Below are 18,453 nucleotides of genomic sequence, written 5' to 3' on the forward strand. Positions count from 1 at the left end.
TACCTGTAGCATTATGTATACTGTGTCAAATAGTCATAGTGGGTCGTACTTCAAATCACCTGTATGCTCTGACACCAAGCCTATAGTATTTGCTTGATTATAACACGCTTGGAGAGGTGGCCAGCTTTACTGAAACCTCTCAGGAGGTAACCAGAATCAGGATGTTTATTTATGAAGGTTCATTAAATAATAAAGAGACTTAGATTTTATCAGTCTTCTCTGTGTAAACTTAAGAATTATCTCAAGACTGTTATGACAAGTTAGTGATTTGAATCAGGGAATATTATGATGAGAAAAAGAACGGATATGGACTTCATGATAATGGTAGTATACTGTCTTTCCCAATGATAAATAGCTACAGTAAGAAAACCTTCTGTGGCATTCATAAGCTTTTGGTTAATGAAAATGTATATTTTCTGAAGATGGTAGTAAGGCATTGAGTTTACTTTTAACAGACAAATACTTTTTGAGAACAAAATAGTAAACCTAAAGAAAATTTTGACTGTTTCTTCACTTTAGGCATTAACCAATATCAGGAGATACTATTTCAGTACCTTCTTAATGTTACACACAAATGAAGATTAGGGAAATCTCAGGAAAGTTAATTGATTAATTAATTTTTAACAAAGACTTAAGATGCCATTGTTATCACTTTTTTGAGGATATGATTGTGAGTCAGAAATACAGTGTATGGTTTTATGTATAGAGAATCATCTAGATATTCTTCATTTGCCTCCTAACGAAGCCCAGATTCCTAAGGCTGGTGTTAAAGGCCTTTCACAATCTTTCACAGCGTCTTTTTAAACTTTCCACCTACTACTTTTCTCTATCTGTCTCAGTGCTTTAGCCTAACTGGACACCATGCCACTTCCAGACCCTGTTTTGTACTCTCAGACCCCTGCCGATCTGTTCATGACAGTCTTCCCCTTCCTCAATATCTTTATTCTTCTCTCTGTCCCAGCTACAACCAATATGCACTCCTTCCACGCTATTACCTAGAACTTTGTAACTCGGGTATATCTTTATCAGATGCCCTTATTTGTATACATGTGTTTTCTCTCCTGCTAATTTAATAAACTTTTTGTGTAGTTACTGTGTGACAGGCTCAGTTCCAAACAATTTGTCTAAACTCAATTCCCAGAACAGTCCTATCCTATGAGCTAGATATTGTTTTTATCCCTATTTTCAGATGACGAAACTTAAGTCACAAAGAAGATGTAGTAGTAACTTCCCCAAGGTCACCCAGCTAGCGAGTTACAAAGTCAGGTCTTGAACTCAGACCATCTGACTCCAGAGCTCTCGAAAGACTTTAACTGAATACATGAACCTTAGAGTTCAAAGTTTTCCAACAAAGCTGGCATGTTTTTTTTAACAACAGTTTAAAAAAATTGTCTTATTTTAGTATGAAAACTTTATAATATTTAAGCAAGTTTTAGAACTCAGGATGAGGAGGAAGAAATATAATGCCATCACTGTAGCACCAGTAACCATTATTTGTGTTCTTGTCCAGACTTTTTAAAATGGAGGGTTTTTAATATTGTTTGACAAGAATCTTATAATAATACAGTGTGTTTCATGTTTTGTTTATAAAGGATTTTAAAAAATAAATGTATGTAACAGAGAAGTACAAAGGCATTGTCTTTGACACATAAATTTTCCTCTTAGAGAAAAATATGCAATGATGTTTGATGAACCAGTCCTCCTGCAAGCTGGCTGGTGGTATGTAGCCTGGGCTCGAGTGTCAGGACCCAGCAGTGACTGTGGATCTCATGGACAAGCTTCTATTACCACAGATGATGGGTAAGCAGAATGTTTAAGTATTCCTTAAGCAACTCCCTTTTTTGTTAGTGGAATATTGTTTTGAAAGCTCAGAGGTCTTTTTATTTTTTATTTTTTTTGCGGTACGCGGGCCTCTCACTGTTGCGGCCTCTCCCGTTGCGGAGCACAGGCTCTGGACGCGCAGGCTCAGTGGCCATGGCTCATGGGCCCAGCTGCTCCACGGCATGTGGGATCTTCCCGGACCGGGGCATGAACCCGTGTCCCCTGCATTGGCAGGCGTACTCTCAACCACTGCACCACCAGGGAAGCCCTCAGAGGTCTTTTAGTAGAGTAAAAAATCTTTGTAGGTCTAGAGCATAATATGACCTGCTAAAAATTAAATTCGTATAATCGCATGCCAAATTAAGGTAAGACAGAATATGGAGATAATAGAACTGCTATTCTTTGCTCTTGTCAGTTGGCATTTGTGTGTATTTCTGGGTGTTACCTTGTTTAAAAGCTTGTTTGCAAAATTAGAAATTATACAGAGGAAAATGACAAGGATAGGGAGTTTGGAAACCATGAAAAAGAAATATATACATGCCATAAAATTTGACAGTGCTTATGAAAATACTTTATAAATTGCAAAGCCTTAATGATATGAGATGCTACAGTTTTAATAAAATGTAAAGGGAAATTTACCGTTTAAATTTCAGGTATAGAGCACTTCCCAGTTTATAAAATACTTTCGTTTATATTATCTTGTTTGATGCCCTCAGTAACTTTGTGAAGTGGTTATTAGCCCCGTTTTTACACTCGGAAATAGAGAGACAAAAGGTGAAATGATTTGCGTCAAACTGTATGGCTACTGTGTGGCAGAACCAAATCTGGACCTGGAGTTTCTTGACCCTAAGTCCAGCCTTCTCTATACTCTGTACTCTGATTCATGTGAAAGGACCATCATTTATAAGAGAAATTCAATTTATTCTTTATTATTCTTGAGCATAAACTGTTCGAAATGGGTAGAAGTTATGTAATCATGTATTTCATATAGTTTCATTCAGCTCATAAGAGAGCTGACCAGAAAAAGAGCAGACTAATTTATGAGGTGAATTCTTGTGTTCCTGAATGTTCAAGTAGAATGCTGAAGATAAATTAAGTCTATTGTTGTAACATATCCTTTTCAGCTTACTCTAAGATTGTATGGTAGAACTGGGGAGAGTGCTTTGGTCCTGGACTGTATGATTCCCATATACAGTTCATTCAACCTTGGAATATCATAGCATTTTGAAGATAAAGTTTATGTTATATCTATTTAAGCAGATTTTAAACTGTAAGTTGAAATATTTTGTTAAAAGCTTATTGTTCTGGTTAAACTTGAGCTTTAACCAGGAGGGAGGGAGCAGAGCAGCTACTCACCTAGGAGCTCCCAATCAGGTTCAACTCTTTCATTTAACCCATTAAGGCATTCAGAGCTAGAATTAAAATCAGAAGTGTCTTTTTAAGTGTATTTTTGGCCTTAAAGAATGAATCTCTCTTCAGTAATGTAAGATTTGAAAGCATGATTGTTAAACTTTTCATTTCCTTCCATGAATCTTGAATAGTGTTGTCTTTGGTTATATTGTTATTTTTTCTCTTCTTAGGGTTGTTTTCCAATTTAAGAGTTCAAAGAAATCAAATAATGGTACAGATGTTAACGCTGGTCAGATACCTCAATTACTATACAGGTATTTAGCGTATTTATAATCAACATGGTTTATTCTTTTAATATAATGAGCTAGGATCACTGTAAAATATATGGCACAATAAGGGAGAAATTATTCGAAGCATTTAGCTACATTTAATACAAACATTTAATTTATGTTTTGTATATTTTTAAACATTTCTTTACTTCAAGTTAATTTTAATAAAATATCTCTAATGACTCAGATTATCTGTATTATGCCTATAACAGTATTTTAATAACTTATTTTTTAAACCTATTGATTTTCTTACCAATTTCAGAATGTTTTAAACTTTAAAATAATAAAATTTATCTTAGAGAAATGAAATCTGAGTGTTAGGTGGGGATTTTACATGTAGGCCTGGTTGATTTGTTCTACAGTTTTATATTTCTTGTTCATCTTGTGATGGAATGAATTGGGAAATCCCTTGCTGCTGAAAAATTTCCACCTTTAATTAAAATATCAAACAACAGCTTGCTCATATGATAATACTATTATATTTTAACATTATTTAAGAATTTTAATTACTTCATGGTAATTGAGACATACATGGGAACAATGCCTATGTGTGTGCCCATCTATATCTAGGTGATTACTGCAATCATTTTTATTTTTTTTAATTTTATTATTTCTTTTGCGGTATGCGGGCCTCCCACTGCTGTGGCCTCTCCCGCTGCGGAGCACAGGCTCCGGACGTGCAGGCTCAGCGGCCATGGCTCACGGGCCCAGCCGCTCCGCGGCATGTGGGATCTTCCTGGACTGGGGCACGAACCTGTGTCCCCTGCATTGGCAGGCGGACTCCCAACCACTGCGCCACCAGGGAAGCCCTACTGCAATAATTTTTAGATTAAAGAATTTAAATAGATATAAACCCTCAGTAAAAACTGGCATTCTTACTTTAAATAGTAAAAATCAAAGGCAGTACCTTTAGAACAGTGATTCTCTGTCTTCTATATCTTTTATACTAATAACTTTAAGAATCTAGATGGTATAACCTCACTTTTTCCAAGAGGACATTTTTGTTTGTTTTTATGCAATCTGCTATAGTCAGTATTTGTAATATGTAGCATTATGAACATAGCAAGTTGCTTGGACTACTCGTGGGTACAGTGGTTGAGTAACTCTTTAATGGTAGCATTTAATAGTAACATTACTAGAGAACATAAGTTACATAACGTTGTCTAGTAAGAGAAGAGAGTTTCTACTACCCAGTCTTACAAAGGTGAGATTTAGAAGATGAGGTACTTATGTGCTAAAAATTTTGCTTAGCATTGGAAAATGTTTGTAAAAAGCCCCATATTGGGATTTTTCCTAACAAAAATGCCTAACTGTTTAATTTGTTTTGCCATTGCAAAAATGTATATTTGAGAATAAAAATGTCGGTGGACTTCCCAACATAAATTTATGTGTGTATGCTACCTTCAGACTTCCAACCAGTGACGGCAGTGCTTCAAAAGGCAAACAGCAAACCAGCGAACCTGTACATATTTTAAAGAGATCTTTTGCAAGAACTGTCTCAGTGGTAAGCCATTTTTAAAAATTTCAGCTTTTCTGTCCAGTGCTGAGTTTTGTTTTGATGTTTAGCATTTAGCCACTTTTCTACGAGTTTATCTTAGCATAGCTTTATAATTCAGATTTGTTTATATTAGCTTTGACATCCCAGGCCAAAGAATAGTCACATTAAATAATGGAAAATAGAGATGTTGACTGATTTTAACATACCTTGCTATTTCTGAAATACATGGTGAATTTTCTTATAAATTATGTATGAACACATATGCTGAAGGAGTTAGAAAGTGAAGGAAAAGTTGAGTGATATTAACCAAGAATGTTACTTTAATGCTAAAGAATTAAGTAGAAGGGTCATATATCTAACTAAGGACTTTGTTGAATTACCCGACCATCCCCTTCGTACATTTAAAGACATGATGCCATTGGGGTTACCAGTGTAGAATGGAAAGCCAATAAGATGTAATTGAAACACCATGGTGTTTCAGCTCAGGAAGTCTGAGTTCTTGCTCTTTCATTTGTTAGTTGAGGACTCTTAGGAAGGTTATCTCAACTATATCATAGCATCATTATGAATTTCTGAGTTAAGGGATATAAAAATTCTATTTAATTTGTAAGGCCCTATATGAATATGATTTATTAATGTAGCTGGTCGTCTGTCATGTTAGTAAAATGCATAGGGAGAAGGCTTTTTTTCCCTTTTTTTCTTAGTTTTTTTTTTTTAAACCACAAAATTAATACACGTCCCTGGTGGGAATAGGGTTAAAACTATACTAAAATTATATTGAAGTTCTTTTCCCATCACCCTTTTATCACCATATATAACTGCTGTTTCCATTCGGATGTATATTCTTCCAGACTATTTTTTGTACATAAACAAATTTATTAGTCTCTGTTTACTGTATGCTATATAGTCTTCTTGTTTGTTTTTGATCATACTTAAAGTTCTGCCTATTACTTTTTAAAAATTTCTTTTTTTTTTAAAGTGGTAGTAAAACACTTCACAAATGACATGATTTTTCTTTTATTTATTTTTTTATTCAATTATAGTTGATTTACAATGCTGTGTTAGTTTCAGATGTAGAGCAAAGTGATTCAGTTATATATATATATATATATATATATATATATATTTTTTTTTTAGATTCTTTTCCCTTATAGGTTATTACAAAATATTGAGTATATTCCCTGTACTACACAGTAGGTCTTTGTTGGTTATCTATTTTATGTATAGTAGTGTGTATATGCTAATCCCAAACTCCTAATTTATCCCTCTCCCCTTTTCCCTTTTGGTAACCATAAGTTTGTTTTCTATGTCTATGGGTCTGTTTCTGTTTTGTATATAAGTTCATTTGTATCATTTTTTTGTTTTAGATTCCACATATAAGCAATATCATGATATTTGTCTTTCTCTGTCTGACTTACTTCAGTTAGTATGTAATCTCTAGGTCCATCCATGTTGCTGCAAATGGCATTATTTCATTCTTTTTTATGGCTGAGTAATACTCCATTCAATTCCATTCTATTACATTCCTTCTTTATCCGTTCATCTGTAATAGCAGCACTAGGGCTGCTGTGAACATTGGGGTACATACATCTTTTCGAATTATGGTTTTCTCTGGATTAATGATAAAAATTTCATCAAATACGCTACGGATATATTCCATGTTAATACATTTGGCTCTATCTGAATTTTTTTAATGTTTGCTTAGTATTCCATAGAATGGTGTACTCTAATTTATCCAGTTCTGTTCCTACCAGAGGACTGTTTGTTTCTCATTTTTCACTATTACAGTTGTCCCTTGGTATTTGAGGGGGAATTGGTTCCAGTACCCGCCCCCCCACAGATACCAAAATTCCTGGATGCTCAAGTCCATTATATAAAATAGCACAGTGCTTGCATATAACCTACACTCATCCTCCTGTGTACTTTAAATCATCTCCAGCTTACATATAATACCTAATACAATGTAAGTGCTATGTAAATAGCTGGCAGTGATTCAAGTTTTGCTTTTTGGAACTTTCTGGAACTTTTTCTTTTCTGAATATTTTCGATCCCTGGTTGGTTGAATCTGCAGATGCAAAACCTGTGAATACAGAGGACCGACTGTATATCCATATCTGTACATATGTGTCTTTGATACTTGAGTACTTCTGTGAATATTTCTACTGGAGGTGGGCTCATTTAAATTTTGATATATCATGTCAAATTCATCTTCCAACAGAGGGTGTGCTTTGAATAAGAGGCTCTTAAGAGATTTGGCTCCTTGGTACCTTGGCATCCTTTTAGTATTAAGATCAGTTTGGTATATTTTGATCCAAATAAGTATCTTTGCCTCTGTTATGTCTTTTTCAGTGATCTCTTTTATCTGTGTGTAGTAATTCTTTTATATTTATGTCTAAGTGATTTTGTGGTCATTAGGTAATTGTAATCTTTGTATAAGAAACTTACTCAATCATTTCTTTACAATGTTAAAGTACAAACCTTTATTCTTGGTTTTGCCATACCAGAGGACTGATATTTGGTGGAGATGAGGGAATAAGTGCTTTACTTTGAGATTCATCAAGTATCTGTCATCATAAGCATGATAAAACCCACAGGCCAACTAGAATAGCAAGGGATGCTCACCCCCCTAAACTCATATTCTAGAATTTTTAAAGATCCAAATAAGTGTGTTTTTGTATTTTCTAGTCAATTTTAAACTTCTGTTAACTTGTTTATCAAGATTCGGCTGTAGTTTGTATTGTAAAATTTAATATGTAGACAAAAAATAACTTATTTGATATTGTCACTGATATCTAATACTGGAATACTTTATTATATTCAAAGATTATTAAAATGCTTAAAATACTTTTAGTTTATATACATAATACTACATTGACAATATAGAGTTTAATTTTTCTTTCAAGTAAACATGTTTATAAGTGTTTATAAGTGTTTTTCTTTATTTATATGATAAACTAGATAGGTTGGTAGCAACTTAAAACTTAAAAAGTTTTTTAACTTCTTTAACTTAAAAATGTATTTTTATATAGGTAAATATTGAAGAATGTTGTTTTTATAGATGCCTAACTACTTCACCTTTTTTTGTCAAAGATATTCCTAATGGTAATGTAATGAATGAACTAATAGAATGTCTATTATTTGGGCTACCAAAACTCAGTACAAACTTCAAGGTAAACTTTTCAAGTTGAATGTCATCTTTCCATTTGATTCAACCTATGGTACCATTTGAACTAATTGTTATCTATTTTTTCATATTCTGGATTAGGAATGTTTTGAGTCATTGTTGAGTATTCTTCACTGGAGCTGGACCACCTTAGTCTTAGGAGTTGAAGAACTAAGAGGATTAAAAGGATTCCAGTTTACAGCCACACTTCTAGATTTAGAAAGACTACGCTTTGTGGGTACCTGTTGTCTGAGGTTATTGCGTGTCTATACCTGTGAAATTTACCCAGTGTCAGGTATGATACATTTTTTAAATGACTTTTGAGGAGAAAATGTTTTGAGACATTGAGAAGGTTTATATAGGGATTACCAAAAGTTTAAGATCCCCAGCTGCCTTTATTTATCCTGCTCGCTCCTGAATTGAGGGGAGAAACTTGGCTTGCTGTGATGCTTTTATATTTACTTATAAAGAATATAATAGATTACATGTCATTATGATAACAAAAAGTCATGTTAGACTAAAGTTAAATACTCTAATAAGTTGTTGTTATAAACAGATTCTGTCAGATATAAATATTTTGAATGACTGATTTGGACTTAAATGCTGAAACCTGTGCAGGGTTTTTTTTGTTTTTTTCCCCATTTAAGAGTCCTATTTAAAAAGAAATAATTTTGGACCACACATAATCTCTATATTGTTTCATTTCTAGGTTATTAATACTTATGATTTTTAGCCATATAGGAAATTACTTGAATTGTATTGAATGTTTTCATACATATTTATTATTCTGTTTAATTAGCAATCTGCTTTGTTCTCTTAAAGCTGCAGGAAAAGCTGTTGTAGAAGAAACTAGCAAATTAGCAGAATGTATTGGAAAAACCAGAACTTTGCTAAGAAAAATTTTGTCAGAAGGAGTTGATCACTGCATGGTGAAGTTGGATAATGATCCCCAAGGATATCTCAGTCAACCCTTGAGTCTCCTAGAAGCTGTCCTTCAGGAGTGTCATAATACCTTTACTGCCTGTTTTCATTCTTTCTACCCGACTCCTGCCTTACAGTGGGCTTGCCTTTGTGATCTACTGAATTGCTTGGATCAGGTAATTTCAGTTTGTAAAATGTCAGTTGAAAATATGTTATGCTACTTAATACTTTTCAAGAAAATATATTTCAGTTACCTCAATCTTTTTAACTTGTATAAAAGGTAAATTAAGAAATCAGTTTGGTATATGTGATTTAAATAATTAAAGTTAAAAAAACTGTTTTTCTGTTTGCTTTATCATTTCTTAATTATAAAATTGGCAGGCACATTGTATAGCTGCTGGGTTGTTCTTTGAATCTATAAGTGAGAGCAAGGACAGTTCATGGTAGCCCCTGCCACTCCCATATCTCCAAAACAGTCAGGAGAGAGAGCTGCAAATGAATTTGCATGCTAACATCATTCATTTACTCATGAGGAAAGTGCAACCCTCATGAATGTGTATGTCCCAAATCAGTTTCCAAAACCCTGAGCAAAATACTGGCAGAACTAAAGGGAGAAGTAGACAAATTCACGTTGATAGTTGGTGACTATCAAATAGAACGTAGAACTCTTTCAGTAATTAATAGAACAACTAGACAAAAAATATCAGTTGGAATACAGAAGATTTGAACAACACTATCCACCACTTTGGCCTAACTGACATTTATGGAATAGAATGTGCAAGTTGAGTATACGTTTTTGTTTCAAGTATACATATTATGTTCACAAAGGTATATTACATGCCAGGTCATAAAATAAGTCTTAGTAAATTTCACAAGATTAAAATCTTAAAGTGTTTTCAGACCACAATAGAAGTAAATTAAAAATTAAATGCAAAATATATCAAGGGAAACACCAAATATTTGGAAAATAGACAACACTTCTGAGTAACCAGTGAATCAAAGAAGAATTCCAAAGGAAATTAGAAATTTTTCACACTGAAGATAAAAATATATCGGAATTTATGAGAAGTAGCCAATGTGTTGCTTAGAGAAAAAAAAAATTTTTTTAATGCTTATACTACTAGCAAAGAAGAAAAGTTTAAAATCAGTGATCTAAATTTCTACCTTAAGAAGCCAGAAGAAGAGCAAATCAAACCCAATGTAAGAAGAAAGTAATAAGGAAAGGATCAAAATAATCAAGAGTCAAAATCAATGAAATAGAAAATAGAGAATATTAGCAAAGTCAAAAGTTGGTCCTTTGAAAATAAAACAAAAATTTTAAAACTCCTAGGAAGTCTGATTGAGAGATAAGAGAGAAGGAAAAAACACAAAATACCATTATCAGGAATGAAATAGGAAAGATCACTAAAAGGTTGTTTATCTTTTATATATCAAAAAACTTGGATTATATTGATGCAGTATTTCTTTAGTGGGGTGTATATTTTTGTTTTTAAAAGGATATTCAAGAGGCAAACTTCAAGACATCAAGTAGCCGGCTCCTTGCAGCTGTGATGTCAGCTCTGTGTCACACTTCTGTTAAGCTGACTTCTATCTTCCCTATTGCATATGATGGAGAAGTACTGCTACGATCAATTGTTAAACAAGTTAGCACAGAGAATGACTCAACACTGGTTCACCGTTTTCCCCTTCTGGTAGCACACATGGAAAAACTCAGCCAGGTAGGTCTTTTTCTGAAATATCTTTTATGTTGAAGCAATAAAACTGTAAATGGAGACATACCTAGCTTGGTGCTTATTCTTCTGTATCAGTATGTATATTTACCAAATAATTATGAGTTTTACGAGAAGGGTTAAAATTAAGAAAAAAAAATTTCTCTGTTTACCTGTAAATGAGCAATCTTTTTTCTCTAATTTTTCATTTTAAATGATCCCTAACCCATAAAGAACTTGATAGAGTTATGAGATAAATTCCTGTATGTTTGTTTTTTGCTGAACCATTTAAAAAATTGCAGATACTATAAGCAAACTTTTATATTCTAATATAGTATTTTAGATTGCCAAGATAGAATTTTAGGGAAATAAATAATTTTAAAAACATTTTTTTCTATAACATTTTGTTATGTTAAGATAAGTATTATAAAACAGTAGTCATAGGAAACATTGTTTAATAAGTGCTTCTGGTTTATTAGAAAGCATTGTCGAGAAAAATTAAATATACATGAAAACCATATATAATTACTAACACGTTTGATGAGAAGTAATCTTTAAAATTAAAGCAAAAAAAAAAAAAGAGTAGAAAATAGAACAGTTATCCCAATTAGTGTACAGCAGCAATTTTCTGTTGACTGAAGAAACAGAAAAATTATGAGAAAAATTTCAGTGACATACAGAAACAAAACAGGACAATAGCAGAATGAGAAGAAAATTTGCAGTTAATATAATACCTTTATAGTATCCCAGTAGAAATAATAAAAGTAAATATAAGAGGGAATTTAGAGAGTAAGGCAGCATGGGAAAATTTTCAGCCTTACTAGTAATTAAATGTGGGTGAAAGTTCTATCAAGGTATCAATATATTTGTAAAAAATTAGGAGAAATAAATTTTTTCTCTTATAAAGCTCCTGTGCTGGTGAGACTGTGAGGCAACCTACTAACCTTGTTTAAGTGAAATAGTTGAATTTGGATATATCAACTTGATAGAATATGGTTCTATCAGCCATGAAAAATAACTACATTTACATTTAATATCAAAGCAGATGTTTTTAAGTTTTTAAAATAAAAGGTCAGAAACCAAAGTATATATATATATATATATATATATATATATATATATACACACTATGATGACAAACTATGTAAAATATGTATGCAAATACCTGCATATTTTGAAAGAATACTGGAAGTAAAAATAATATTTAGGTGATAAAGCTATGGATAATCTGTTTTTCTTTTTAAATTCCCTTTAGTGTTGCAGTGTTTTCCTTAAAAATATAGTAAAAGTTCAAAATATTAAAAAAAATTTTTTTGAGAACTGCTAACATTTGGTAATTATTAAAATTAATAATTGCATATTTGCATGTCTGTATTAATATTCTGTGAAGATATATGCTGGTTATTATATATTCTTCTACCCTCTTTTTAGTGGATAATATAGAATTCTACCATTTGGATGTAGCATAATATAGTCAACCAATCCTTTCTCTATATATATTTTTAGATTTTCCCAATATTTCAGTATTTTAAACAATGCAGCTGAAAATATCATTGACTATATTTTTATGTGTATACAAAGTGATTTTTCCAGAATAAATCTTCAGGAGTGGAAAATTCTTAAGTCAAAGGAGAACACGTTAAGACTTCGCTAAAATTGCCAAAATGCCCTCCAGAAAGCTAATGTCAGCTTGCATTCCCCACCACTAGTGAATAAGAGTTCCTTTTGCTAAAATTTCAGTGACAGTAATGTGCTAATATATATATATATATATATTTTTTGGCCTTTTAACTAAAACATATTGGCACTCTTGATTTCATGTTTAAGATTTTATGGGAAGCTTCTCGTATTAATCTTTTAATTACTAGTTAGAAACTTAAGTGGACGTAACTGGATAAATGCACTCCACACACACCCCTATGCCCCACCCCCCAAAGAAAGCCCTTCTAGATTACTGATTATAGAGTACACTTGGGGATTAAGTTTCATCCAAAGCTAATTTTATGAGATGTTCCAAAAAGTAAAGTTTTTGGAGAATGAAAGTGATGTAAAGGATAGAAGAATTGTAATTTTAACAGAATCAAGAATTGATTATTTTAAAGCCAGGAAGACGAATTACATAGTATACTGACCTAAATGTTATGGAAATTTTATTCAAAGATAGTAGAAATAACTTAAAAATTAAAGATTATCTCTAAGTAACTTTGTATTTTCAGCCTAAGATTGGACATTAAGAAAATATGAGAAATTGTACACATTGTTGAGAGTGATTCATAATAATGCTCATGATGATTTTAACTGAAAAGTTACTTAACTTTTTCTAATGGATTGAAAGTACACTCATTTATATATTTGGTTTGTCTCGGGGAGAGTGATTTAAGACCGTTTTCCACCTCGAGATTTTTATGACTTTATGAAATCTGTTGAACCTGCGATATCTTGTAATGCAATATGGAATGTAAGTATTATGGAAGAACTTGCTTGCTCAGGGGCAACAAAGTGTTTTTTGATAACGTACTCATAGCAAATGGTTCCCCGATTTTACAGATGAGGTTGAGGCACTATGAAAAAGCTGGAATTTACAGATGAGGTTGAGGCACTATGAAAAAACTGGAACTAGATCTCAAATTGTTTGATTCCCTAGTCCACAGGACAGCTGAAAGGGTCATTGGTCACGACTGGCCCTCTGATGAAACTGAATGCATCTTGTTCTCTGTTCACAGTGAGCTAAAAGATATTGAGGATGGTAAAAGAGATAAAGAGTGTTCATGCTGGATATCAATTAAATTATTCATCTTTTCCCCTTTTTTTTCTGGAAAAAAAAGTATTTTCCCACTGGTCTTTAATGGGACTCTGTAATTCCTTATTTTGAAAGTTTTTCATTGGTAGAGATTGGAATTTCTTATCTTCACTTCTGAAATTAAGTACAATAGGAATTGTAAAGCTGCACAGAAGTATTTATTGAACAACTCCATATTTTTGTTACATGCATGTACAGAAAGAATTTTATTAGAAAACAGATTTGTATAGACTATTTCTCAGTTGCTTTGTCTTTAAATCAGAAATCATTAAATTATTTCATACCAGAAATAATTATCTCAGTTTGGAATTTTGTCCTATAGAAATAGCTTTTTAAATAGGAAGAGTTTTTTTCTGTCATATATGATTCTTACTGAAAAGTTAAATAAGAAGGTAGGTGAAAATGACCCTAGGTTAATAAAAACACAGATACCTTGTAAATGTGTGGTACTTTTATGATGCCCAGGGACTGATAACTTAAAAAAGAACTTCTATGGGAAAAGTAGATATAGTGACTCCACATACAACTGGATAGATACATAGACATAGACTCAAGTCTGAATTTTAAAGATGTCATCTAGAAAGACAAGATTTTGCAATTGAGTACTCATGTGAAGGAAAATAAAGCAATATCTTAGAATGTTTTATTTTCGTGTATCATAGAATGAAGAGAATATCTCAGGGATGACAAGCTTCCGTGAAGTTCTGGAGAAAATGCTGGTTATTGTCGTGCTCCCAGTCAGGAACAGCCTGAGGAGAGAAAACGAGCTCTTCTCCTCCCACCTGGTCTCCAACACTTGTGGATTACTGGCCAGTATTGTCAGCGAACTGACAGCATCAGCCCTGGGATCTGAAGTAATGTTATATTTTGATATTGGATAATGAGCACATGTTTAAACTCTCCACATTGTTTCTTTTTTCATATATTTTGGCTTTGTAGACTCTAATTTTTGTTAAGAAAAAACATTGAAGCTAGGCTGTTTTGGGGGTTTTGTTTTTTTCTCTCCCTTCCTTATACTCTTCTCTGCTCTTCTTTGCTTCCTCTCTCTCACCAGTTTACCCAGGATGTTGCAGTAATACAAAGCATACATTTTCCCCTCAACTGCCCCATTGCACAACCCACCACCATGCCCCAATAAAAGCCAAACTAGTTTTCACTGCTGGGTAATGAGAAGTAGAAGTAGGACTACTAATGAATATGCAGTATGGAAAAGGTAAAGAGGTTCAAACCTTAGCTCTGCCAACTTGATTGACCCTAGACAAACACATATGTAAAATGGGAATAATAATTTTTATCTCACTTATATCACAAAGGTTTTTCTTTAATTGTAGTAAATTAGGTAACAAAAAATTTATCATTCTAATCATGTTTATGTGTATAGTTCAGTGGCATCAAGTACATCCACATTGTTGTACAGCCGTTATTACAGAGTTTTAAAAGGATCAAATATTAATATGTTTGAGGAAACCACTTTGAAACATTTTAAAGTGCCTTTACATTTTTGTAAAGTAATTATTTTTCACCAGTTCACTGCCCTGCTCACTCTGTTTTATAATTTATCTAAATGTTTTGACTGAATTTGGTGGATGTTTCTATTTTTTTCCTGAAAAAGTAGATGGTAGATTGGTTATGAAAATCATGTCATAATGTGAAATATCTTATATCATTCAAATGAATGTTTAATAACCAGGATGTACTGATTGACCCCAGGTCTCTCGTTTCTTGCAAAGGAACGTCTATTTTACTTCTATAATTCCTAGTCTTTGCTTTTACTTACTTAAACAGATTTATTTCAGAATCTATTCTCAATTAATCCATTCAGTCTACACTCATTACTGATTCATAGTGAGAGTTTAGCCTTTAGGATTCCTAAATGATTACACATACCTGAACAGATTTTAGTATCTCACCCTGGCCTAGGAGGTGAAACCCTGCTCAGAACATTTTAATTTTCTTTTTCACTTATTCATTCAGTCTATAATATGCTTCCCTCTTGTACTAGGCCGTGGAGGAGAAAGTTTATAAGGCCTCAGTCCCCGTCAGAAATTTGCTATGTAGTAATACCCTGTGAACTTACTTTTCTAATGAAAAGGAATGCCCAAAATTGCAAGTGCCTAATATACACCCTTGGGAGTTTCTAAAGGTCCTGTCTTAGATATCCACATTTTTTTTTTCTCAGAGGAGTTTGTCATTCTTGCTAGAATCATAAACTTCAATTTTTAACCCTTGTAGGTCTTTCAGACTTCTGCAGCCAACTTAGATAAGAAGCAGGCTCTATAATTAAAAAGATAGTTTCAAACCAAAATAAGTGCTCTGATCCTCTCTAATCAAAGTCTGTAATTAATGATGTTGTACAAGTGTGTTTGTGTGTGTGTGTGTGTATTTTCACATATTGACTGCCAAGTTATCATAGTATACATTAGCGATATTCAGACTTAAGGCACAGAACATTTTCTGCAATGACGTCTTAGCTTGAAAACTCACAAATAAGAGGAAGGGTGGTCTGACTGAAGAGGGGAACCTTGAGTCTGCCTGCCTTGAATATCCATCTGTCCAGGATTCCTAGTGTTCTATGTGTAGCATAGTTTGAAAACTATTGGTCTATAAAATATTGATGAAATTTTTGGTATCTCTTTGCAAAGTGAATGATAATTCATGCATATGTTATGACTGTGATAACTTACAAGTTTATAGTTCTGACATAAATTAAGTGAAAAGTATAGTTTAATATGACTAAAAAAATATACTGTCACACGATACTGATTTGTGAATGTAGAGTAATAAAATCTGATTTTATTCTTCGTTAATCTCTTATTGGAATGTACCTTTAGGAAGGTTTAAACCCTCTTGTTAAAGGTAGGTTATTTCACTGAACTTCCTAGAAACCTTTGGATAGTTTTGTTAAAGGTATATTAGTAACGCTCAGGTCCAGACTACTGATGTAGTTGCTTTCGTTGTTCACAGGTTGATGGGCTTAATTCTCTCCACTCCGTTAAAGCCAGTGCTAACCGATTCACAAAGACAAGTCAGGGGAGAAGTTGGAACACTGGGAATGGGTCCCCAGATGCAATCTGTTTTTCAGTAGACAAACCTGGAATAGTTGTGGTTGGTTTTTCTGTCTATGGAGGAGGTGGAATTCATGAATATGAATTAGAGGTGTTGGTTGATGATGTGAGTACCACTCTTACAGTGTTCCTCTTGCTGTGTGGGTTGTGTGTCAGGACATATCATCATTATGTACAGTACAGTACAGTGGTCCACATCCTTGAGGGCTTAGCAGATTAGTCATAGATGGACAACGTTAGAGAAATTGAAAGGGAGCGATTCTACATAATTGCTCATGTGCCATTTTGGATCTCTCCTGCCTCATGTTTTTTGCACTTCCTGGGAGGATTTTAAATGAAAAAACTAGAAATTATATAGCTAAGCCTCTGACTATAAATCTTGAGTAATTTTTTTTGCTATTGTAGTATTTCAGAAAACAAGAACAATATTCAGACTGATATTATTACCCGTATCAGTGATTAAGCAATTTTGTCAGAGTGCCAGTGGGTGATTCTTAGTAAAGATAGCGGTGCTGACTGAGTTAGCAGTATCTTGCTGTATCCACTATAAATTTTTTTAAGTACCTGAGTTTTACAAAGTTTTATTAAAGTGAGACAGACAGGTAGCATATAAATCATTTGCTGGTAAATAACATTATATCTGTATTTTGCTTCTTTTGAGCAATTAATTTGAATTATTTCCTTACTTCACTAGGCTCTATAATTAGATATAGCATCCTTATGAAGAAGGGGGAATCATTTTAAGACAGATGAAAAAGCCTATTTATATGATATAATTTGTAGATGTCTCAGGAAATCAGATAAAAATGAATAGTTCTAGAGGACCAAAAATGTTTTCTTTAGTACGTATGGATAAATGCTAATGGATAATTTTATATGCAAGGAAATAAACTCTTAAAAACAGTCATTGATAAGTCAAAATTGTTCATTTAATGAAATTAAGAGCATGTGGGTTTTGTTTTGTTTTAATTAGAGTGAACATGCAGGGGATTCCACTCATTCTCACAGATGGACATCTCTAGAATTAGTCAAAGGAACTTATACAACAGATGATTCACCCAGTGATATAGCTGAAATCAGACTTGACAAAGTTGTTCCTTTAAAGGTAATTTTAACAGTATCTTTCTTTTGTAAATAGGATGTATTATTATGAGTTTACTTAAAAATAGTGAAAAGTATTCCTATATGTGGCCCTTTAAATGTTTCTAGAGTACCAACTGTATTCCTGATACTGTACTGTATTATATTCTATCTTTGCAAAAGATCTCTTCAAGTCTGGTATAGTGGAAAGTATCCGTAGGTTCTGGAGTCAAACAAACCTAGCTTCAGATACCTGCTCTTCCAAATATTAGCTCTAAGACATTGGATATGTCATCATTTGCCCACTCTGAGGCTGATTTGTACATTGGGAAGGATAATACCTCCATTGTAGTGTTGTTCAGATTAAACTAAGGAATGGAATAAGGTACTTGCCTCAATGTCTAGCACAATATATTAGAAACTCAATAAATATTAGTTCCTGTTTTTCTTCTCCTGTTGTGCCAAAACTCATGTAAAGAGCCAGTGGTCTTAACAGATCGTATTAAATAACTATTAAAGTTATTATTATTTTATGTAACTTGACTGTCTCGCAGAAAATAACTATTTAGCAAAACAAATTTTACTTAACATTAAAGTAATAATTAATAGAGTAATTCTGAATCCAACTATAATAATTTTTATTATACAGCAGAACTTTGGATGAGGTAAGTTCATCAGTTACTTCATCAAAAGCATAAATGATACCAAAAAACAAAC

The 18,453-nt window shown here is 33.0% G+C and overlaps 1 protein-coding gene across 7 annotated transcripts in view; it reads left to right on the top strand.

The window, feature by feature from the left end:
* Positions 1–18,453, top strand: part of MYCBP2 (MYC binding protein 2) — a 276,011-nt gene that overhangs the window by 134,937 nt on the left and 122,621 nt on the right. For all 7 annotated transcript variants that reach the window (XM_029210306.1, XM_029210307.1, XM_029210310.1 and 4 more), the window contains 9 exons: positions 1,666–1,800; positions 3,402–3,485; positions 4,908–5,004; positions 8,264–8,456; positions 8,984–9,258; positions 10,579–10,800; positions 14,254–14,445; positions 16,556–16,762; positions 17,630–17,761. In XM_029210306.1, the coding sequence (XP_029066139.1) occupies positions 1,666–1,800; positions 3,402–3,485; positions 4,908–5,004; positions 8,264–8,456; positions 8,984–9,258; positions 10,579–10,800; positions 14,254–14,445; positions 16,556–16,762; positions 17,630–17,761 (1,537 nt within the window). The remainder of the gene's footprint in view (positions 1–1,665; positions 1,801–3,401; positions 3,486–4,907; positions 5,005–8,263; positions 8,457–8,983; positions 9,259–10,578; positions 10,801–14,253; positions 14,446–16,555; positions 16,763–17,629; positions 17,762–18,453) is intronic.

The sequence above is a fragment of the Monodon monoceros genome, unplaced genomic scaffold, assembly GCF_005190385.1.
Source record: "Monodon monoceros isolate NGI ecotype Baffin Bay Population unplaced genomic scaffold, NGI_Narwhal_1 Super_Scaffold_8, whole genome shotgun sequence".
Taxonomy (NCBI): Eukaryota; Metazoa; Chordata; class Mammalia; order Artiodactyla; family Monodontidae; genus Monodon; species Monodon monoceros.